We start from the raw sequence: 24,745 nt of genomic DNA, 5'->3' as shown, positions 1-24,745 counted from the left end.
CGGCCCAAAGCACGTTTATCTCTGGGACGCAGAACCCGTCTCCTTCCTGAGCGGTATGATGGCTGAAGAGATGAATGTGGCACCATCAGGCATCTGGACATTTCTCTTATTGTGTAAAATGGCTCTTATTAACTCAAATGTTGTCAATAAACCTATCAGGAGCTTCCAAAGACATGACATCATCATCCGGGTTTTCCCAAATTCTTAAAAGGCACAGTAATCTTACTGTTTGTAAACTTTGAAGAAAGTAATGAAAAATTGCCGAAAGAAAATCCTTCTCTCATTATTCTTGCATTTAGAATGCAAACAAAAATTATTTTGGTGATCCAATAGACCTCAAACAGGAAAAGTTAGTCTTATTTCATGTCAGACAGTGAAGGGGAAAAAAACATATGTCCTTTTATATAGTGTAAGTAAACATCTGGTTTCAACTGCATTGTGTTCTCTTTATATAACTGAAGCTCTTCTCACCGTAGTTTGAGACTGTCTGGTGGCATGAGCTCCAGCGTGTGCGTCGGCCCGTAAAGATTGACAACAAAGAGCTTCACCACTGGATTGGGTTGGCCAGCCTGCACGTGGGAAAGTCTTAAGTGTCTTTATTGCTAATTAATTGTTAACGTCAGAAAAACCTTATTGAAATTGATTTGAAATATAAAGCGTAAACCAACAAAAACAAGAAAACTACTACATTGTGTTGAAGTGAATTAACACAAAAACGTTCCTAGGTGTTTACTAGAAGCACAGTTCCATCCATCTATTTATCCATCCATTTTCTGAGTCACTTCTCCTCACTAGGGTCGCGGGCGTGCTGGAGCCTATCCCAGCTATCATCGGGCAGGAGGCGGGGTATACCCTGAACTGGTTGCCAGCCAATCGCAGGGCACATACAAACAAACAACCATTCGCACTCACATTCACACCTACGGGCAATTTAGAGTCTCCAATTCATGCATGTTTTTGGGATGTGGGAGGAAACAGGAGTGCCTGGAGAAAACCCACGCAGGCACGGGGAGAACATGCAAACTCCACACAGGCGGGGCCGGGGATTCCACCACGGTTTGACATATGCTTAACAATTTTATACAATAAGATTGCCTTGCCTAATTTAAAAAGATTTGACATATGACTATGAATCTTGCTTACATATGACTAACAATTTTATGTAATAATGTGTGACTAAATACAACCCCAATTCCACTGAAGTTGGGACGTTGTGTTAAACACAAATAAAAACAGAATACAATGATTTGCAAATCATGTTTGACCTATATTTAATTCAATACACTACAAAGACAAGATGTTTAATATTCCAACTGATAAACTTTGCTGTTTTTAGCAAATACTCATTAACTTAGAATTTTATGGCTGCAACACATTCCAAAAAAGCTGGGACAGTGTCATGTTTACCACTGTGTTACATCACCTTTTCTTTTAACAACATTCAGTAAACGTTTGCGAACTGAGGACACGAATTGTTGAAGCTTTGTAGGTGGAATTCTTTCCCATTCTTGCTTGATGTACAGCTTCAGCTGTTCAACAGTCCGGAGTCACGGTTGTCGTATTTTACGCTTCATAATGTGCCACACATTTTCAATGGGAGACAAGTTTGGACTGCAGGCAGGCCAGTCTAGTACCCACACTCTTTTACTACGAAGCCACGCTGTTGTAATACGTGCAAAATGTGGTTTAGCATTGTCTTGCTGAAATAAGCAGGAGCGTCCATGAAAAAGACGTTGCTTGGATGGCAGCATATGTTTCTCCAAAACCTGTATGTACCTTCCAGCATTAATGGTGCCTTCACAGATGTGTAAGTTACCCATGCCTTTGGCACTAACCCAGCCCCATACCATCACAGATGCTGGCTTTAGAATTTTGCGTCCATAACACTCCGGATGGTTCTTTTCCTCTTAGGCCCAGAGGACACGACATCCACGATTTCCAAAAACAATTTGAAATGTGGACTCGTCGGACCACAGAACACTTTTCCACTTTGCATCAGTCCATCTTAGATAAGCTCGGGCCCAGAGAAGCCGGCGGCGTTTCTGGGTGTTGTTGTTAAATGGCTTTTGCTTTGCATAGTAGAGTTTCAAGTTGCACTTACGGATGTAGCGCCGAACTGTATTTACTGACATTGGTTTTCTGAAGTGTTCCTGAGCCAATGTGGTGATATTCTTTACACATTGATGTCGGTTTTTGATGCAGTGCCGCCTGAGAGATCGAAGGTCACGGGCGTTCAATGTTGGTTTTCGGCCTTGCCGCTTACATGCAGTGATTTCTCCAGATTCTCTGAACCTTTTGATGATATTATGGACCGTAGATGATGAAATCCCTAAATTCCTTGCAATTGTACGTTGAGGAACATTGTCCTTAAACTGTTGGACTATTTTCTCACCCACTTGTTCACAAAGAGGTGAACCTCGCCCCATCTTTGCTTGTGAATGACTGAGCAATTCAAACAGGTGTTTGATGAGGATTCCTCAACTTTCTCAGTCTTTTTTGCCACCTGTCCCAGCATTTTGGAACGTCTTGCAGTCATAAAATTCTAAGTTAATGATTATTTGCTAAAAACAATAAAGTTGATCAGTTTGAACATTAAATATCTTGTCTTTGTAGTGTATTAAATTAAATATAGGTTGAACATGATTTGCAAATCATTGTATTCTGTTTTTATTTTTGTTTAACACAACGTCCCAACTTCATTGGAATTGGGGTTGTACAATTTCAACAAGGTCAAATGCAACAGCAGATACTGTATTTGTTCTCAGTGTCATCCCCTTGTATCACAGTATGAGAAGGGATCTTTCTTCAGGCATTACTGCTATTTGGTGAGTTTTACTGTTTAAAGAATGCTGGATGAGTACTGGGGTGCTACTGAACCTGGGAGAGGTGGGAGGTGGAGGGGCAAGGGGGCTTGTCAGTGGATAAATGGTGTCCTTCGTCCTGCATCCGCTAAGAATGACAGTGATTGACAGTAAGAGCTCTAAAACTAATCATCTACTAAAGTCAAAGCACCTGCATAGGTTTCCCCAGGTGTCATTAAATTGCTTCAGTTTGGTTCAATTGTCTCAGTTGTGTTCAATATGGGGAAGACTGCAGACTTGACAACTGGCCAGAAGAACATCATTGATACCCTCCATACGATGGGTAAGCCACAAAAGTTCATAGCTAAGGATGCTGGCGGTTCACATAGTGCTGTGTCTAAGCATATCAATGGATTCTAGTGGAAGGACAAAATGTGGCAGGAGAAGATGCACCAGCAAAAGAGATGACCACGGGGTTCAGCGGATTATCAAACAGAGAAGATTCAAGAATCTAGCAAAGATCCAGAAAGAGTGGAATGAGGCGGAAGCCACAGCTTCAAAAACCATCACATTCCGACACATGCGGGAGATGGGCTACAACTGTCGGGTTCCTTGGGTCAAGCCACTTCTGATCCTGAGCCAAACGTAGGAAGCATCTCAACTGGGCCAAGAAGAAGAAGGACTGGACTGTTGGCCAGTAGTCCAAGGTCCTCTTTTCTGAGTATAAGTAAAGTGTGCCTTTCATTCGGGAATCAAGGTCCAAGGGTTTGGAGGAAGACGGATGAAGAACAGAACCCAAGCTCCAGTGTGAAATATCCACAGTCAGTCATGATTTGGTGTGCAAAGTCCAGTGCAGGTGTTGGTAAACTCTGCTTTCTTAAATCCAAGGTCACCACAACAGTCGACCAGAATGTTTTAGAGGACTTCATGATTCCTTCTGCTGAGGATCTGTATGGGGATGCAGAGTTCATCAGAAGCACCAAAACAGGTTGATTGCCTCAATGCTACGGCGCATTGAGTCAGTGATTAAAGCAAAGGGATTCCCAAGTATTGAAGATTAACAAATCGCTTCGAAAATACCATATTTTGATTGATTTAATTTCTTTGTTTTTTTTTTCTACAAGAACTGAGAACTAAATGGTAATTTCTTCACAGTATTCACATTTTCTGAATTCCTGATTTTGTGGGTTTTATGAGCTGGAAGCCCAAATTATGTAAAAATAAACACATAAATACTTGAAATTGCCCGCGACCCTTGTGAGGATAAGCGGCTCAGAGAATGGATGGATGGATGGATGGATATCTGAGATTGTTTAAATTGTGGGCCCTGAATCTATAACCTATGAAAGTTTAACTTTTTGAACAGAATTATGGTAAATAAATAAACTTTTCCAAGATATAAATTTTTTTTGAAAAGGGTCTGTAGTATGAGATGGTGTCACTTTGATCAGCTTTTAGAAAACCACCCAAAAATGGAACATCAAATTACTATATGATTTGCCATAAGACATTATGGGCACCATGGGACATCAATGTGCATTTTTTGCTGTGAGAGTACAAAGTGCATATAAAATATATAGCCTGGGTTTGTGAAACAAGTTTGTACGGAAATAACTTTATTGTTATTGTTGTTATTTTTCCTTCTAATACAGTATCAAGTAATGCCTGAATTTTGAAGCGCTTCTAAATACATCATTTATATTATGATGACCACCAATGGCACATCATGATTAGGGATCTGTGAGAACTGTATAATATGCAAGACTTACCTTGGGGTACGGATACTGTTTTCCTTTGGGGTATGTCATGCCCGTGAATCGAGGCAAAGCCATGTTGGGCACTTGACTGTCATTAAGGACGAGGAAGGCCAATCTCTCTCCATCCGGTGACCACCAGTGTGCCACATGGGTCTGAAGGATTTCCTCTGAAGGCACATAATCGTCAATTATTGTTTTACTGGATTTAAAATCTTAATATTATTTCATCAGTGCAACCTTTCCTAAACTTTTATTGATTGTCAAGAAAGCAGAAAACCAAAAAAAGTTGCCAACTGAGTTTGGGTTTACTGAATGAAATTTTCCCATAGTTACATAACAGTGGGGAACACAATTCTTGTAGAGTTAGGTCTGGCAGCTGTTTTTAACAAATTTTTGCAGCAAGGGCTAGCGCATTTTGTGGCTCCGGCATAAGGTCTTGGCTCCTCGCGGCATGAAACACGTCCCTTCCGACTCACCGCCTGCTCATCGCGGCATATCGAAGCATATTCGACTTGCTGCTCATCCCCCGACATCGTATGTGCTGACAAACGGCTTGTTGTTTTTGATAATGCTGAATATACAGTACTGTACATAAATACACGTAATACACATCTTAATACATCCATCCATCCATCCATCCATTTTCAACACCGCTTATCCTTTTTAGGGACACGGGGCGCTGTTAATATACAGTGCTGTATATTAATGTGTAAGTGCAATCATCCACATCTTAATACATGCTTCAGTCAAATAAGACATCTGTTCTCATTTTCATGCTCCTTTAATTGCCGCCTCATCGCGGCACAAAATACGGCACCTCATCAGCCGTGGCTCACATCGCCGGCTCACACTGGCTCAGCACTGGCTCACGGCCGGCTCACCGCCTCACTCTCCAGTATTTTGTTTAGGTTATTGGTAGCGATGTTGTGTTACGTTGATCATTTGAAAATGTACCAACTGCCAGAGCTTTATACAAATACAGTGTTGCATTTGATATTTATGTTTCCAAATTATTGTGTGCTCATTAATTAGGTAATTTGAGGACATTTCAGAAGTCTGTCTCAAACTAGTAGCCCTTCACATTAACTGTACTCAAGAAGCAGCTTTTAGTAGAAGTAGTTTTTGAGAGAGAGGAAGAGAGTGAGAGAGGCCTTCGGGATCATCATTCCAGCAGCTGAGTTCGGAATCATGACCTACAGGCTTTGTGTCACTGAACATATTTACTGAAAAAGTTTGTCATTCATTTAAATTCAGTCATGATTTTCAGAGGAAAGCTATTCAGTACTTTATTCGCCAAATTTGGTAGAGACTTTTAGTCCTTTTATATCCCTCCTATTTTTAAAGAATCGTTCAAAATCTTCTTTTTTTCCAAATTGGAATAAAAACATATCATTCAGATTATAATCCCCTGTGCTGTGGAGTTCCTGAAGTATTTCTTTGTGGGCTTCTTCATCCTTGTCCAGAAACTTCATTTTCCCCTCAAAATGTGGTTTTTGCAACACCATTGCGCAGCAGCCTTGCTGTCTCTCACTAAAACAGCCAAGTCGGTATTTCAAATGAGAATCTGTCCTCAATTGCCTTACCTGGATGAATAAAGGTTATATCAATGAAAATCCATCCATTTTCTGTACCGCTTATCCTCACAAGGGTCGTGGGCGTGCTGGAGCCCATCTCAGCAATCTTCGGGCGAGAGGCGGGGTACATCCTGAACTGGTCGCCAGCCAATCGCAGGGCACATAGACACAAACACCCATTCACACTCACGTTCACACCTACGGGCAATTTAGAGTCTTCAATTAACCGACCACGCATGTTTTTGGGATGTGGGAGGAAACCGGACTACCGGAGAAAACCCACGCAGGCACGGGGAGAACATGCAAACTCCACACAGGCGGGGCCGGGGATTTGAACCCCGGTCCTCGGAACCCTGAGGCAGATGCTCTAACCAGTCGGCCACCGTGCCGCCGAAATGAAAATCATGTAACTAAATGAAACGAATCCAGTCTCCAATATAATCATAGTCATAATTTTATATTCATGACGTCCAGTTGTAAAGGCCAATGTTTGCAGTACATTTCACTGCAAGGTGTCACCTTTCTGAAAAATAAAATTACGAGGGCTCCAAAACAATTAAGTAACAAGTAACATTTAAAAATGAAATTGGTCTTAAACCTTTCATGCCCAAAGAGACTTTATACACAATCAATACGCCAAGGTAAAAATAAAAACATCAATTCTAACATTCAAACATATAAAGTAAAAAATACTATCATCATATGGGCCAAAAGCATGGTATTTTGGATAATTGTAGTTATACATATACTGTTTATTGACCATTTAAAAAACAAGCCGTTTCTAAGCACATATGATGTCGTGGAATGAGCAACAAGTCGAATATGCCTCGATATGCCGAGTTGAGCTGGTGGTGAGCCACAAGTGACGTCAATATGCCGCGAGGAGTCAAGACTTTACGATGTTTTATTTGACTGACACCTGTATTAAGATGTGAATGGCACTTACACGTATTAATGTACAGTACTGTATATTCACCATTATCAAAAACAACAAGCCGTTTCTAAGCACATACGATGTTGTGGAATGAGCAGCAAGTCGAACATGCCTCGATAATGCCGAGATGAGCAGGCAGTGAGCCAACTGTGAGCCAGCGTGAGCCAGCGTGAGCCGGACGTGACGTATTTCATGGTGCGAGGAGCCAAGACCTTGTGCCAGTGCCGAAAAATGCGCTAGCTCTTTCTCAATTTTTGGCGTGCGGAATCCAAAACTGATCTCAGTTCTCTATCATGTCGAGTTTTTCAACAATAGGATATCCGTTTTCTTAAAAAATATGAAAAATGTATGTATCTATGTAAATAAAACACTAAGATGGAATAGTTACAAGCTTTGAAGACTACTAAAACAGCATAAAATGAAATAGAACTTACAACGTGCTTCAATTCAATTCCTATTATGCTTGCTTTCTGTATGCAGATATTGATAGTACTGAGCTATTGGGAGCTGCACACACCTCACACCGCACTGTCTCAATTGTGAATTCACAAACAAGTTGCCACGTCGCTGTAGATGAGTCCTATCGTAATCAACTAGCAATTCTTACTACAGCTAATCAATGGAATTTTGCTTATCTGGAGGGTGTCTGGAGTTTAAACTTGACGTGCTAAAAAAAAAAACTGACTGCAATTTGGAAATCACCATGCCAATTTTAGTTTCATCATATAAATATTGAATCACCTCCTTATATTATTACATAGACAACAAATTGATAGATGAATAGTTTGGAAATCGAAATTCAAGGGAAATACTTTGTAACTATTGTTTAAGTTACTGTATTGTAAAAAGAGGTTTGGTAACAAAAACATGGTTGGAAATATTTATTCCATATGACAATTTTTTATTTTTTTTTCACTGAGCCTAGAGAATCGTTCATCTCCAAATCGTACAAGTGGGAGAGGTCCACTAATAAAAACCTCAGCATCCAAACATTGCACTTTATTGAGGAGATCAATGAAATCTTGCTTTGGTACCTCTGATTTCTGCTTCAGAACATCCAGGGCCCCTGTGTGTATAATGACAGATTTCACAGTTGGGTGCTGATTAGTGATATCCAGGATTTATTTATTTTTTTTTAGATATCAGACACCATGTCATTGGTAAAACACAGTACTTTGGTGGTTCTTCTCACTGCAAAAACGTTTCACATCCTTGACAGCTCCATCACCAACTATTAATGTTTGGGGTGCCATTTTTTTCTTGTATGATTTAGTTTCATACCTTTCAAGGATCAAGCTTTATGCAACCCACCTAAAATGGGTGGGGCAACCCACTTTTGGGTCCCAATCCAGCAGTTTAGAAGCACTGTCCTTCGGTATTTCAGAAAGAGCACAACAGACATGAATCGATGAGTTTTTCAGTGAATACTGGAGAGAAAAAAAACGCCAATTGGTGAATTTGTGAAAAGTGAATGTGGAATATTGTGGGGGATTACTGTATTCAGAGTCAGCTGGATAGATAACTCGGAGTGTAATTTGAATGCTTTTCGACAAGCAAACGCCACACAGGGATCTCATTTGATATGTGTCCTGCGTCTGAGACACACAAAAATGAACAGGGACGCATAAAGCATGGTGAATCTGCGCCCACGGATGTGTCAGCAAATCATTTTCTACTAAAAGTACAAGTCTTGTCTTGGTGCCAGCCTATCAGAGGCAGAAGAGGCAGAGTTATCATTCCATAAATACAATGGCCACGAAACCTTTTTCTGGACTCGATGAATTTCATTGTTGCGGTAACACCCAGCGCGCCACTAACGATGCAGCGAGTCGTAGATCCAGACACTTGGGACACTTTAGGGAAAGTTAACTATTTATTAAGTTCACTAGTCCCTGTGCTAATTAGCTAGTGAGCTAAGGAGCTAAACAGCTCGCTCTGGCTCGCTAGATCGTGGTGAGATAAATAGGTTACTAACTACCGAACCATGGTCCATGTCCAGACCCCGAAACAGTCCCATACGTACCCACACCATAGCAAAAAAAGAAGGTTTATGATTCAAGACATACAGGGCGCTGCAACATATTACAGGCTTTACAGTAGTGATGAATCATACCGACCAATGACATGTGAGTTCAGCTACCCCTTTCAGCCAATAAATCTGCATCTCAGGCCGTAATCACTGATTGTGTACAGCCCAGACAGAGACGAGCGTGTAAGTTGAGTTAAAGACAGAGAAAGTTCGGAAAATTACCGATAAAGGAAGGAAACATTTGGAACAAATAGCACTTAAAATGGAACGGTCAGTGTCATTTTTGTTTGCACTTCTCAGTGGGAAGTTCCCACTGGGAGTACTTATTGAAGCGCATAAACAGTGGAACCTCGATAAAACGGACCCCGATATAATGGATATCGGATGAAACGCACCATCGGGACAAAACAATGTGTCCAAAAATAGTTTCCATTTGTCACTTAAAATGCCATTGACAAAGTCTGATAGTTCCAGAATTGTCTGCTGTTGTTTACTGGCGCTCTGGCACAATGCAGGCAAGAGATTGGGACTGACATATTTCCGGGTCACAGACAATACAATATGTCGGGATCCAATTCCAAAAGACGTGCCCCCAGTAGGCCAAATGGTTAATTTTGCGTGTTCTGGGAGGAGTATATGCAAATAGAGGAATTTAGCACGTGCAACGTTATTCATCAAACTGGAGACGAATTGCGATGGCTTATTTTGCATCTTTAAAATCCATGCCTAAAAGGCAGTTGCAAACGGCATGCACAGCAATGCCAATGTAGCTGTGGCAAAACAAGAGGCCGCAGGGAGAAATTTTCCGCTCATTTAAAGATTTATGAAATGCCAGAAACAAAAATTGGCGTGACAGCAATGCAAATTTGGATCTTCTGAATGATCTAAGGGCTGACTTTGAGTTGGTCACAAGAAGGCATCATACCAAATCAAATGTGTAAAAACTCCTTTTAAATCAGCATGTCTTTCATTTCAGCACATGGTGACAATTAGTGCCGGTCTCTCTCAGAGCAGTTTTTCGGGTTCGCTGTCCCAACCCAAGTTTTAATGTTTTGGGGCACATACTGTATATCAAACTCCCACACACTCTGAACTAGTTAAATCAAACAAAACATGGCTTTTATGCAGGTGTGGGGTTCTCTGAAATTATCGTAGCGATCCATCTTATTTTCTCCAACTGCTTGTTTGTCTTCCACTCCAATTCTACCTCTTCAAACCTAGTTTTGCCCTAGTAGTGCTCTTGCAAATTTTTAATGGGGAAAACCAGCGAAAGTGCAAAACCTAACCCTTTAAACCTGTTACCAGACGTGCACGCAATCTGAGTGAACATGCAATTTTGGGAGCGTAGTAAGAGATTTACATCTCAGTAGATCACATGCAACACGCCCACCAACAGTGAACACAATCTGATAGTGTGAACAGGCAATATAGCACCTGCTATTTGCGATCTTAGTAAATCACCCCCATTGTTGGCAAGAAATTAAAAGTGAACCAAGTGTGTGACTCTTCCCTCAGTAAGCCCAAAGCAGTGCTTCCAAGTGGCAATAAACATGAACACTGAACACTTCAAAGACTGAGGAAGAACAACAACAATCTCAGAGGAGGTCTGCACGTCCATGCTGCCCTGATGCCCATAAACAGAACGCAAGTATGGCAAAATGAACCACAGCCTATTAAAGGTAGCCAGATGATGGTGACGCCTCACAGACAGTGGTCAAGAAATAATTCTCTAGCAAGTTTTTCCAGTCCATAAAAGGATATGATAAAGGAACATTGTTTGAAAGAGAAAAATTACTAGTTCCTACAAGCATCATCTAGCCTGTTTTCTTAATGGAGGCAACAAAATCACCCATGACTATCTCCGACTTTATTACACTATTACACAAACCATAAGAGCGTTTAGGTCAGAAGATTAGCAATACTTGAGGCTAAAACGTTGAAGTAGTGATACCAGTGACTAACATCCCCAAATCAAATTGGGCTTGCCGAATTTGACCCGATGCACTGATAACTTATCTGCATGGTCCTTGAAGGAAGCATATGCCGGTCAAGTTCTTTACAGAGCTCGGCACCAATATTTAACAATGGCATTTATGACAACATGAAGAAAACTCATGTTGGTTTTTTTTTTATCAAAAAAGAGGAACTATGGGGGGGAAAAAAGATCATCCACTTGATGAAACAGATCCTCTAACATAGATGGCCGATGATGCTCTCAACAGAAATGTACTAAGTGTGGAAATTGATAGGCCACGATCAGGACGAGTCCAGTTGCGCTAATCAAATTGGCAAATCTGCCGTGACTACATCTCTTGCGAAGAGAATGCTGTATGCCATTACATAATGATACAATCACAGTAGTGTGACATCGTACACCAATTTTGAATAATAACCATGGATATGAATATCTTGACTAATACATGCCTGCAGACCCCAGAAGCTTCTAGATCAAAAATAAGCTATTATGTGATGTTAACTCTTGGGCACCTTCAAGAGAAACACATAGAACATAAGCAGAAATACAAGCAGCCATTATAGCTAATTTACTGTACAAGACCTAAAACAAACAAATCCAGAATGGCCACAGTTGTGTTTTAAAATCCTGCGTTGGACTTCAAAGTCATACCAGATAATATTCGCTTTCTGTAACAACTTAACAGGAAAGGCTTCCTGATACTCGCGCGGACGGCGACCGCGCTGACGTCACTGCGGCTATCCCGCGCGCAGTTTGCCTTTATACTCCAGCGCAACCCACGCGCACTGTTTTGAAAGTGTGCTGCAGTTCTCCTCCAAGTCGGGGGTGTCGCTACGGCTGGTATTGGCTAGGACGCCACAGGGTGGAGTTCCTCTGCATTTTTGGCCATTTCCGGTAACCGTTTTTACTTTCCTTTCCAGAACACGGAACAAAGCAACAACAATGGCGACCGTGGAACAGACTCTGCTAGAACAAATGGACCTAGATGACCAGATGATACGTTTAATTATGCTGCAAAATCGATCGAGAAGGCGGCGGCGTAGGTGCTATGTGGAACCGGGAGGAACGCTGATTACATCATCACAGCGTGCGACTAAAATGGACCAATCACGAGAGATGATCTCAGCGGCATTCTGCGCACAGCAACAACGCGATGCAGAGGGGCCGCGCGGGCCGATTCGTCAGTCACGTGACGCAATGCGGGCATTGTCGGGCCGCGCGAGCGCGGGAGTATAAAGTGGCCTTAACACAGCAGTATTTCAAAGCATGGCACAACTGACGAAGTATTCCCAAATAATATTGCACCTGAAAATTCTAAAATGCATGAATGGCTATTTATGACTACGTCTTGAATAAGCAAATATTAAAACAAGGTGTATTACCTTCATAAAGCCAGTCAGCAATTCCATTAAATATGATCCCTTCCTTTCCTGAGGATGTCAGCCTCAGAGAGTTACTCTTCACATCAGACTGGTAGTAGATGTTATTTTCAAATATGTAGATCTGTAAGGATAATGAACAAACACAACATTTTGAGACAGCACGGATGAAAATGGGAGGCATTAGCTACTTACTGTAGGTCAAATGCATAATCATAAAATTGCATTTTTCACAGTGATACACATCAAAAATATTTTGGATATGATTCAGGTAAACATGTACATGTAAAACAATTGACTGAAATTAAATAAAATAGAAAAGAGATGAAAGCCAGTTTAGGTTTTCTTACCAGTTGTTGGCCTTGCACTCCCCAGGCAGCATACTGCAGGACTGAGTTCACCACCTCTGGAGGGTCCAGCTCCCAAACCTCCCTGGATTAAAAACAAAACAAAAACAATATCAATAACTTTATAATTCATTATAATAATTCATATAATTGCCGGCACGGTGCTCGACTGGTTAGCACATCTGCCTCACAGTTCTGGGGACCGGGGTTCAAATCCCGGCTACGCCTGTGTGGAGTTTGCATGTTCTCCCCGTGCACTCCGGTTTCCTCCCACATCACCAAAACATGCGTGGTAGGTTCATTGACGACTCTAAATTGCCCGTAGGTGTGACTGTGAGTGCGAATGGTTATTTGTTTCTATGTGCCCTGCGATTGGGTGGCAACCAGTTCGGGGTGTACCCCACCTCCCGCCCGAAGATAGCTGGGATAGGCTCCAGCGCGCCCGCAACCCTAGTGAGGAGAAGCATGTGTTCCAGACATACCAGCATAAAAACTCTTGTTCCTGATGACAATTATAAATTACTTTCAAAATTGCACTTGCACTTTTGTACAAGCAACACAACATAATTAATGGAGAAAAATAAATGTTTCCACTTTGCAGTCCATAATCGTTGCTAATCAAATTTGTAAATAGGATTCCTTAATGTGGGGCACGGTGGCCGACTGGTGAGAGCGTCTGCCTCAAAGTTCTGAGGACCGGGGTGACGTGTGAATGTGCCCTGCGATTGGCTGGCAACCGGTTCAGGGTGTACCCCGCCTCCTGCCCGATGATAGCTGGGATAGGCTCCAGCGCTCCCGCGACCCTTGTGAGGAGAAGCGGCTCAGGAAATGGATGGATGGATGGATGGTTTCCTTAATGTGATTGCACCTAACAATGAGGACTACAACAATTACCTTGTGTGAATATTGTAGATGCTGTAGGAAGCCATGTAGGAATGCCTGTAAACCTAGAACAAAATAAACACAAAGGGAGAGGTATTAAAAGAGGACTGTCTAACACATGAATGCAAAAAAAACAGCAGTGCCACAGATAATGACATCATCATAAAACATGAAAAGGAAAAAGGCATCAAACAGATTGCTCGCCGCTCACAGCGATAGAATCTGGAGACAAAGCAATTTGCACGGGTGACAGCTGCGATACGATTGCATCTTGCGAAAGCCATTGCTGTGTGCTTTGCCTTTGGATAAGCTGCGCCTGACACGATAATATACCTCCATGGTTGCTGAGGGAGACAGCACACAGTCCATATTGGCCTTTCATATTTCATCATAAAAATGACAATACAATACAGGGGCATGGAAACATAATATAAATGTACAATAGGAGATGGCAATGTTTCTATAGCATTGAATAAGATTTAATCAATCAAATCAAGTTTATTACTTGCACCTTCCCTCATAGAGGCTTTTTTAAAGTTTGAAAAAGTATTAAGCCACAGGAGCAGCAATACATCTGACATCTGTAAGGAAAAAAAAAAAAAACATTTTATTTATTTATTTATTTTACAAGTTGACCTATTAAAATAAAATTATAAAATCACTGGCAAAGAGAATTAAGATTATGGATTATAAGACTAAACGTAAAACAGACCTCCCCCTATGACAACAAACGCACCTTACTAAGTCAGAAGAAAAATGCCTCATTGACTCTAATTTCACTCAGGTTATCTCGGCCTTTTATAATTGTAGATGACTTGATAATATATAGATGACTTTGGTCTCGTTGACATATGGAGGCTGAAAAAACGTACAAAAAGAGAATACACATTTTTTTTCGTCAGTTCACCGCTCTTTCTCAAGAATAATTTCTTTCTTTCAAACAATTCGGCAGCTCAAAGAATTACTGCCACATTACATCCAATCATCATCAGCGATCACGCACCGATTTCTCTCAATCTAAAAGTTGAATCAAATTAGGGACCCCTACCAACATGGCGCTTCAACACATCCCTATTGAAGGACCCAGATTTTGATTCTTTCGTGAGGAAGGAATGGGATGAGTTTCTGAAATTCAACAACTCCCCAACCATATCCCCATATCTGTGGGAAACCGGGAAAGCTGTTTTGAGAGGTCGAACTATATCATATTCTTCGTATAAGAAAAAACAAGAACAAAAAGTGGAAAATGGAATTGAGGAAAAAATTAAACACCTCACAGAAGACTATGCAATTAATCCGATTGATACGCTTAGAAACCAACTTCAAAAGGCAAAACATCAGTTAGACGTTATCTTATAAAAAAACAAACAGATTTTCTACAACAACAGTTAAGATACACTAACTTTGAGTACAATAATACATCGGGAAAATTCCTTGCGAACCAACTTCAGCGCAATAAAGAAAAATCATTAATTACCACCATTCAAGATTCAAACGGCAACTGTACACAGTCACCGTCAGAAATAAATGAAATTTTTTACCATTTTTATAGCAGCTTATACGCATCTTCGAACAACCCAGATCAAAAAGAAATTGAAACTTTTATTAAGGCTCTAAACCTCCTTCAATTAAATACACAAATTAAAGACAGCCTTGATGTTCCTTTAACCATCACAGAATTACATAACGCATTAAAAAATATACAACCGGGATGGGCGCCTGGCCCGGACGGAATCCCTGCTGAATTGATTGAACATTTTTGGCCAATACTAGCGCCTCTATTTTTCAGAAAAGTCAATGAGATAAAGGATAAAGGTAGAATTAGTAGCCATATGAACACAGCTTCAATTATGTTATTACTAAAGCCAGGTAAAGACCCCACTCTCCCAGCGAATTATCGGCCCTTATCACTGATTAATGGAGATATCAAGAGTATCTCGAACGCCCTCGCAGCGAGACTTGAAAAGGTACTTCCGTCGATAATCCACTATGACCAGACAGGCTTAATTAAAGGTAGAACTTCCACAAATAATGTCAGACGTCTGTTGAATTTAATAAGCATGTCACAGCGTAAAAATCTCAACGCAATCATCATGTCACTTGACGCAGAGAAAGCTTTCGATAAAGTTAACTGGGCTTTCCTGTTTGCAGCACTTCGCAAATTTGGCTTTGGAGATTCATTTATACATTGGATAACAACATTATACAATTTGCCAAAAGCGACAGTCACCACAAATAAGATCACTTCACAAATTTTACATGACATAGACAAGGATGTCCACTCTCACCAATGCTATTTGCAATATTTATCGAACCTCTTGCTGCCGCTATACGAATGCTAATATTAAAAGGTATCTGCTCACTAGTGACAGAACACAAAATCAGCCTCACAGTTCTGAGGACCCGGGTTCAATCCCCGACCCCGCCTGTGTGGAGTTTGCATGTTCTCCCCGTGCCTGCGTGGGTTTTCTCCGGGTACTCCGGTTTCCTCCCACATCCCAAAAAACATGCATGAATTGGAGACTCTAAATTGCCCGTAGGCATGACTGTGAGTGCAAATGGTTGTTTGTTCCTATGTGCCCTGCGATTGGCTGGCAACCAGTTCAGGGTGTACCCCGCCTCCTGCCCGATGACAGCTGGGATAGGCTCCAGCACGCCCGCGACCCTGGTGAGGAGAAGCGGCTCAGAAAATGGATGGATGGACACTGCAACAGCATGAAACGACCAAAACTCCCATTTATTTCTACTAGTCTTAAACACCATAAATGTTTCAAGAATCCAATAAAAGGAACGGCCAAGGCTTGGTGGCAAAGTTGAGAATCGACAGGATCTCAATTAGCTCCAGTATGTTCTACCCAATCTGGCATAATCCAGATTCCTAAATTAATAATATACCCCTTCATTTTAGTACATGGGAACAACATGGAATTAACCACCTACAACAACTATTTAACACTAATGTTTAATAAATAAGCAATAAAAAAAGAAGAATACCAACACTCCAGAGCACCCTCGAACTTCCGGAGTTTGTCAAGCAAATAATGAAGCTTCTTCAGCAAAGTAAAAGAAATCTCTCAAAAGAAAGGATTATATTATGCATAAAACATTCCAAAAAAATGTATTCTGATGCAAGGGGACCTTTAAATCGTGCAGATTTAATTTGATGCACAAATCTGTGATTCATCAATACGTCGTTAATTGAATTTGCTATTCTGCAAACAAATTTAGAACTTCCTCAGACCATGCTTGAAGGATCAGCTTTCGAAAAAAACATTGAACAAACATCTTTCACCCAAGATCCACAACGTATTGACAATGTATAAAAAAACTTAACGATAATAATTGAAACTATGAATTTGCTAATAAATTGACTAAATGTCTTTGCATGACTTTCACCCTCGTTCTGTTCACATACGCTGCTCTGTTTATATAACCACTGTATTCTGTGTTTTGCTGCATTTGCGTCATTTTCTTCACAACTATATATCAATACTGATGACGTAAAACACATTTGCTTGTTTATCCATTGCTTTAAAGTTTTTGTATCGACCAAGTACTACAAATCTCGGACATCTACAGAAATTTACAGTTGACAAACAACTGTCAAAAACATCAGTGGTAAACTATTCTTTCAAATACCAATAATAATCTAAATCATATATTTTTCTGGGCGGCACGGTGGACGAATGGTTAGAGCGTCAGCTTCACAGTTCTGAGGACCCGGGTTCAATCCCCGGCCTCGCCAGTGTGGAGTTTGCATGTTCTCACCTGCCTGCGTGGGTCCTCCGGTTTCCTCCCACATCCCCAAAACATGCATTAATTGGAGCTGGGATAGGCTCCAGCACCCCCGCGACCCTAGTGAGCAGAAGCGGCTCAGAAAATGAATGGATGGATGAATTTATTCAGCATTATTTACAGTTGCAGTATCTATTTTTTTCTCCCACTCACTGAGACTGACTGGACGGAACTAATAAGGAGTGGAGCTGCAAGGAACATGAACAGGGACACACACAACACATGACACATTTGTAGACATCGCACCTTACAGCGGGGTGTAAATCAGCTGATTAAAAGCACATTCTTAAAAAGCCTTTCATAGGTTTAAAGATAATATTGCTTGATATGAATCAAATCAAAACTTGTGTTTGTTACACCTACCATTCTGTTTTTTTCCTGCCTTGGTTCCTAACTGACATTTCTGAGGATTTTGGAATAAATTACTTCTACAGCTAATCAATCAGTTTTATTCAGGGCAATGTCAAGACAAAGCTGGAGCAAAATAGGCTGTCACCTGTAGCAATGAAGACAGAAATAATGTGAAATTGTGTACCAGATTGCTCAGAAATTCATAACAAGTCTTGGCACGTGACTGTCAGTGAAAATCAGTGATGAATCGATCAAACCGATGCAACACTTTCAAGGTAGTAATTGTACTCCTTCATTCATTCATCTTCCGTTCCGCTTCTCCTCACTAGGTGTCGCGGACATGCCGGAGCCTATCCCAGCTATCTTCGGCCGGGGATTGAACCCCGCTCCTCAGAACTGTGAGGCAGACACTCTAACCAGTCATCCACCGTGCTGCCACTTCAGAAAACCAATGTCAGTAAATACAGTTCAGCGCTACATCCGTAAGTGCAACTTGAAACTCTACTATGCAAAGCAAAAGCCATTTATCAACAACACCCAGAAACGCCGCCGGCTTCTCTGGGCCCGAGCTCATCTAAGATGGACTGATGCAAAGTGGAAAAGTGTCAATTTACCTGAGGACATAGACTTACAGGAAAGTGGAGCCCTCTCTATATTGAAGATCTACCTTGAAATGTTGTTGATTATTAAACACAAGTTTGACTCTTTGGATTGCTAGGAACTGTGAAGTGACAGTGGTGCAGTGGTGCAACAGTGGTGCACTCTGTATCCCCAGTATGGGTGAGCGGCTCCAGCAGATTTGAGGAATAACTTTCAAGATGTCTGTGCAGAAAAGCACAATCCTATGAATAGCCAAGATACTGGCAGTATCCGCAGGCTTCTAAAATGTCTTCCAGAGGACACAGGATTGAAGGATTGTGTCATCTAGTATTATAGCTAAACTTTTCTTTTTTGGAATGCTAATTACATTTTTGAGTCTTATAATGTGCTAAAATATCTGCATGCCCATTCAGAACTCTTATCCAATCAAATAGCTGTACTCCTTACAGATGTGAGAGAAGACTGTGAAAACACGATACATTTTTACTTTACTGCACAATGTCCCCAAACATTGTAAAACACAATCTCAAAAGCGTTGAAAGTAAGTTTTCTGTCTTTTGATGTCATGTCGACTGTTCTTGCTGCCAGAGGGCTGAAAGCCTTTTTGAGCCTCTCGCCTTAAGACAATTCTTTGAATTGAGAGAAATGTCTATTTCTCTTGGACGTGGATACAGAATATGAATATGACAAATAATGTGTTCACAGAATTACAGTTTGAGAAAATCCGTTTTTAAATGTCAACGCAAAAAGAATACAAAGACGAGTTATAATTATTCTCTGCAAAGATGGGGACAGTCATTTTAATGGTTAAATGTTGCACATAGAGCATGTTATTTTTCTACCTTTTCCCAAAAACCCAAGATCTGGGTTTACATGGTGGCAACACTCTTTCTATTCCTTGCCAGATCTTACTTTTTATTAACCTTTGCCGTTTTTACATGACATCAGAAGATTATTTCCTTTAAGTTATTTGTTGTGCAAATAAAATGTTACAATTTAAAAAACAGGACAAATGACCAACCACCAGATGTTGATGAGGTCTTTTCCAAATTTGCCAATGCGGTAGGACATAAGTTAAACGAAAGGTAAAAGGTTTAACATTAATAATGTTTCATAATTCACAATCGTAGTAGTATTAAATACAAATAAATCTTCCAAATATGAATCACATTTGTCCAAAATAAAAACAAAGAAGTTGGTTAGGGTTAAGATTAGATTTAGTGGAATTCATAATAACTGCACCACACTGAAGTCACTCAAGTCATTTCCTGCCCTTCCCGTCTGGATACAGTAGGGTTTGTCCTACCTAGATGCAGCGACCAGTCATATTGCAGCAGGGTGGATTCAGCAGCCAATCAAATTGCAGCGGGGCGTGTCTTGCCTACAATTCAGTGTGATTCATAATAACGGCCCACAGGGAGGTAGGCGGGAGCGACCAGGGCAAAACCAGCCCACCACGCACCGGTCATCCCGTCAGAGAGCCCTGGGTGTGCACACAAAGACCCAATGGAGCGCAGGAAGGTCACCCATAGACACAAAAGGGTGCAGCCAGCCCAGGCAGAGTTGGGTGCTGTCTGTCCCTGGGTGCCTCAGACCGCGGGAATTCAGAGAGAGGGCGCCACGGGAGGAGCAGGCGTAGGGTTAGACCGGGACCAGCGAGAGCCCGGGCAACCCCCAAATCCTACACCACAAGGAGAGCAGAACACCCCAGCACACACCTTCCAGGGATAGCCCCCAAGCCCACAGACAACTACACAGTACCAAAGAACCCAGAGACCCAATGAGGCCATATCCCAGATGCTCACTTCACCACTGAGGCATGCCCACTACCAAGCCTCAATCGTGCAGAGTTGATTGTGTGTGCTAGTCATGCATGGGATTTATGCAAAGACTTAATAGTCAGTGGGAAGGTAGGGATGGACCCGAGATATTAGAACTGAGTTCGACGGACGATTACGTGATCATTGAGTATTATGTTTATTGTATTTTGCCAGTAGCACTATATCTAAAACGATTAAGATAAAACGATCAGTCAACTCAAATGAGCATCCATCCATCCATTTTCTGAGCCGCTTCTCCTCACTAGGGTCGCGGGCGTGCTGGAGCCTATCCCAGCTATCATCGGGCAGGAGGCGGGGTACACCCTGAACCGGTTGCCAGCCAATCGCAGGGCACATAGAAACAAACAACCATTCGCACTCACATTTACACCTACGGGCAATTTAGAGTCTCCAATTCATGCATGTTTTTGGGATGTGGGAGGAAACCGGAGTGCCCGGAGAAAACCTCAAATGACCAATTTTGAATAATTGAAAAGCTCTTATAACAGAAATACTAAACTTGACAGCTACTAAAGCTCTGATTTGTGTAAAGCTGTCTTCCAAACACTTTCAGAGTCACAGTGGGCCTGTACTGTACTTATCACAGTTTATTTGTTGAGAAATGCGTACATTCTGGACTGATCTTCAATCACTCAAAGGACACCAACTATATTCACACCTTTGATTTAGAATCTTCGCGTTACATCCAGTGACTGTGCCAACAACTTCAGAGTGCCCGGAGATTCTAAACTCTGAGTAATCAGTCAACAAATGAACAATGGAGTTGGGGGTCTAAAGAAACCTACCTGTTTGACATCATAAGCAAAAAGCACATACTTCAAGTCAGGGGACACAGAGTACTTGGCCACATTGAAATTTATCTAAAGGAAAGGGAGAAAACACATTGTCGGGTTAATATGGAACTCAAGTATAATTGTTGGGTGACAAAAAAAATCTATAGACTACTCTACTTACAAATGTTGTGTTTGATAGGACAATCTCTGTTTCGTTAGAGAGAATGTTGAACTTGATGACATGGCCATCACTGTTTCTGTAAATAACTTCAGAATCTGTGTAGAAACAAAGGGAGTAAAGAAAAAAAAAACATTCAGCATTCAGAGAAAAGAAAATTGAAGTACTTTAATGCAAATGCAGCATCCAAGCATCATTATTCTTTGCAATTATTTAACACAGAAGATGACAGCCAAACTCTCGGGCTCTTGAGAGACTGACACGTGATGTGAATGCGTACAAATCTAAAAAAGATTTAAGAGCCAGCCCGCACAAAGGGCTTCTCCCTAACATTTCATCTTGAAGGTAACACAGCAAGCTTTGCGTTGATGGAAAAACAGCTTTGCACTGAGATGAAATGCTTAGAGGTCACATTGCATGTGTTGTATGGTTTCACTCAGAGCATAACAATTGGAAACCACCAAATTCAAGGAATAAAGAATCACCACCAACTTTACAGTAATTTTGTTACCAAAAAAAAAAATCATAAATGCTTCAAATTGTATACAGCATGTCCATAGTAACAATAATTACGTATATAATTTTAAGTGTTTCAGTTCACCACCATGTGAACCATTGTTGTCTTACTTTTACATGGGTTCAGCTTAACCAAAATTGCATTTGTAAATGAGCTGAGATATTCAAGATTCTCATTTCCTTTCTCAAAGTGTGGGCTGAAAACCATCTGTATTTATTAGTCATCATGTCATACATGCAAAGTGCATAATTGTTATCAATGGGAAGGCGGATCAGAAAATGATTGTCCCAGAAAAAGTACAATTACATTTACTACACAGAACCCTCAAATAACACAATCTAAAATGTCTGTAATATAAAATGTGAATCCCCTGTCATTTGACATTTTCCAGAAGTGACATGGTTCTGTATTCAGTGTGCATTTCTTCTGATCCTCCAGCATCGTGTATACAATATGTCAGCAGACATAAATGTGTCATCCACAGAAAATGCCTGGAACTCTAAAACTAGTTTTAGTCCTAATGGGGGCAGGTCACGAAGACAACATTACCGAGTGCTGTTTCTGTTACTTTTTATCAATTCAATTCAGTTTTTGTGTGATTGCGTTCTTCAGACATCATTTGGCAGGGTAACAAGGCAAGAAGAGTGGGAGAAAAGGAAAGAAAGGTGAATGAGAAGACCAGGTGCTAACCCAAGATAGTATTATCCATGTCTCATACACACTGATGTTAAAAAAACACTATTATCCTCAGATCAATTCCATCATAATTATTCACTTTCAATGTAATGTCAGATCACACTTCGTGATATTGAGTGACTTACTGTACATCTCGCTTGTGGTCATGTGTTGGAATTTGGAACTTAAGTTATTTAGTGTGTCTTAAAGTTGGTTTTACATAATTTTTGCTTAGTGTCATTCTTTCTTACCAGAAGTTATATTATTATATATTCCCTCCGCCAGCCCCCTGACTCCCATCACGGTGGACCTTTTTGCTCTAAAGCTGAACTGGTTTTCACTTAAAAGGTGGTGTTCATACTTTTGAAGTATTTTAAAATATGTTTTCCAAGATTTTTGAGAACTGTAGAGGCAGTGACATTGGTCAGTAGTTTGTGAAACGATGTTTGCTTCCATTTTTGTAGATTGGTATGAGTTGAGCTATTTTCATTTGGACGACTGGTTAGCACATCTGCCTCACAGTTCTGAGGACCTTCAAAACCAGCTTCCCCTGTGTGGAGTTTGCATGTACTTCGGTCTCCTCCCACATCCCCAAAACATGCATTGTAGGTTAATTGGTCTCAGATTTGGAGGTGCGGATTGTCATCCCAACCGTTTCACACTCGGCTGCGAATCGCTCCAGCGAGAGTTAGAGATCCCGGCTCGATGAAACCATCAGAACCACATCATCTGCAAAAAGCAGAGATATAATACTGAGGTCACCAAACCGGACCCCTTCAACACCTTGGCTGCGCCTAGAAATTCTGTCCATCAAGGTAATTAACAGAATTGGTGGAAAAGGGCAGCCTTGGCGGAGGCCAACCCTTACAGGAAATTAATCCGACTTATTGCTAACAATGCGGCCCAAACTCTGACACTGGTCGTATAGGGACCGAACAGCCCGTATTAGGGGGTCCGGTATCCCATACTCCTGGAGCAAACTCCACAGGACAGGGTCAAATGCCTTTTCCGAGTCCACAAAGCACATGTAGACTGGTTAGGCAAACTCCCATGCACCCCCGAGGACACTGCTGAAGGTGTAAAGCTAGTCCGCTGTTTAACGACCAGGAAGAAAACCACACTGCTCCTCCTGAGTCTGAGATTTGGATTTTCAGACAGACCGTCCTCTCCAGCACCCCCGATTAGACATTACCAGGGAGGCTGAGAAGTGTGATCCCCCTATAGTTGCAACACACCCTCCGGTACCCCTTCTTAAAAAGGAGGACCACCACAGTCTGTTTCCCAATCAGGAGGCAGTGTCCCCAATATCCATGCGATGTTGCAGAGGCGTGTCAACCAGGACAACCCCACAACATTCAGAGCCTTTCGGAACTCCAGGCATATCTCATCCACCCACGGGGCCTTGCCACTGAGCACCTTTTTAACCACCTCTGTGATATCAGCCCCAGAAATAGGAGAGCCCGTCTCAGAGTCCCCTGACTTTGCTTCCACATAGGAAGGCATCAGTGGAATAGAGAAGGTCTTTGAGGTATTCAGCCCTCCGACTCACAACGTCCCAAGTCAAGGTCAGCAATGTCCCACCCCCACTATAGACAGTGTTGATGGTGCACTGCTTCCCCTTCCTGAGACGTCGGGTGGTGGACCAGAATTTTCTCAAAGCCGGAAGTCATTCTCCGTAGCCTCACCAAATTCCTCCCACGCCTAAGTTTTTGCCTCAGTGACCACCAAAGCAGCATTCCGCTTGGCCAGCTGGTACCCATCATCTGCCTCTGAATTGCCACAGGTCCAAAAATGACTCATTCTTCAGCTTGACAGCATCCCTTACCACGGGTGTCCACCAATGAGTTCGGGGATTGCTGCCACGATAGGCACCGACCACCTTACGGGCACAGCTCCGGTCAGCTGCCTCGAAAATGGAGGCACGGAACATGGTCCACTCTGACTCAATGCCCCCCCGATGACTCATGCATCCTCTATTTCATTTGCGATCCATGGCCTCTTTGAGCACTGAAATGTCCCGGTGATTTTTTTAACGGGCAATGTTTCTCATACAATGTAGTTATAATTGAAAAAATGCATCGTTTGCCTTCTTTGGATCTTCGTTAGCATAAACGTCATTCCAGTTTTGTTTTGATGCATTACACTACCTCGTCACAATGCTCTTGCATGATCGCTTGATACTGTGTTGCAGGAACACAACAACCAACAAAAGATCAAATGTCTCAGTCTTGAGCCTTTAAAAACCAAGTCTCAAAATAAGTACAGTACATGTACTGTATTTGCATACTTGCCAGCTGTTGAAAAAACTCAAATCCAAGTAAGAAAGAAAAATTATCA

At 41.5% G+C, this 24,745-nt stretch overlaps 1 protein-coding gene across 1 annotated transcript in view; it reads right to left on the bottom strand.

The window, feature by feature from the left end:
- Window positions 1-24,745, bottom strand: part of LOC133486611 (inactive dipeptidyl peptidase 10-like) — a 166,509-nt gene that overhangs the window by 36,298 nt on the left and 105,466 nt on the right. Inside the window, exons 4-10 of the mRNA XM_061792026.1 lie at window positions 21,220-21,314; window positions 21,051-21,125; window positions 13,691-13,743; window positions 12,800-12,881; window positions 12,453-12,573; window positions 4,571-4,725; window positions 472-569 (exon numbers count right to left, since the gene is read on the bottom strand). Of these exons, the coding sequence (XP_061648010.1) occupies window positions 472-569; window positions 4,571-4,725; window positions 12,453-12,573; window positions 12,800-12,881; window positions 13,691-13,743; window positions 21,051-21,125; window positions 21,220-21,314 (679 nt within the window). The remainder of the gene's footprint in view (window positions 1-471; window positions 570-4,570; window positions 4,726-12,452; window positions 12,574-12,799; window positions 12,882-13,690; window positions 13,744-21,050; window positions 21,126-21,219; window positions 21,315-24,745) is intronic.

Source organism: Phyllopteryx taeniolatus, chromosome 12, assembly GCF_024500385.1.
Source record: "Phyllopteryx taeniolatus isolate TA_2022b chromosome 12, UOR_Ptae_1.2, whole genome shotgun sequence".
NCBI lineage: Eukaryota > Metazoa > Chordata > Actinopteri > Syngnathiformes > Syngnathidae > Phyllopteryx > Phyllopteryx taeniolatus.
The sequence above is the reverse complement of the archived record's forward strand: the minus strand, read 5'-3'. Positions and strand labels throughout refer to the sequence as shown.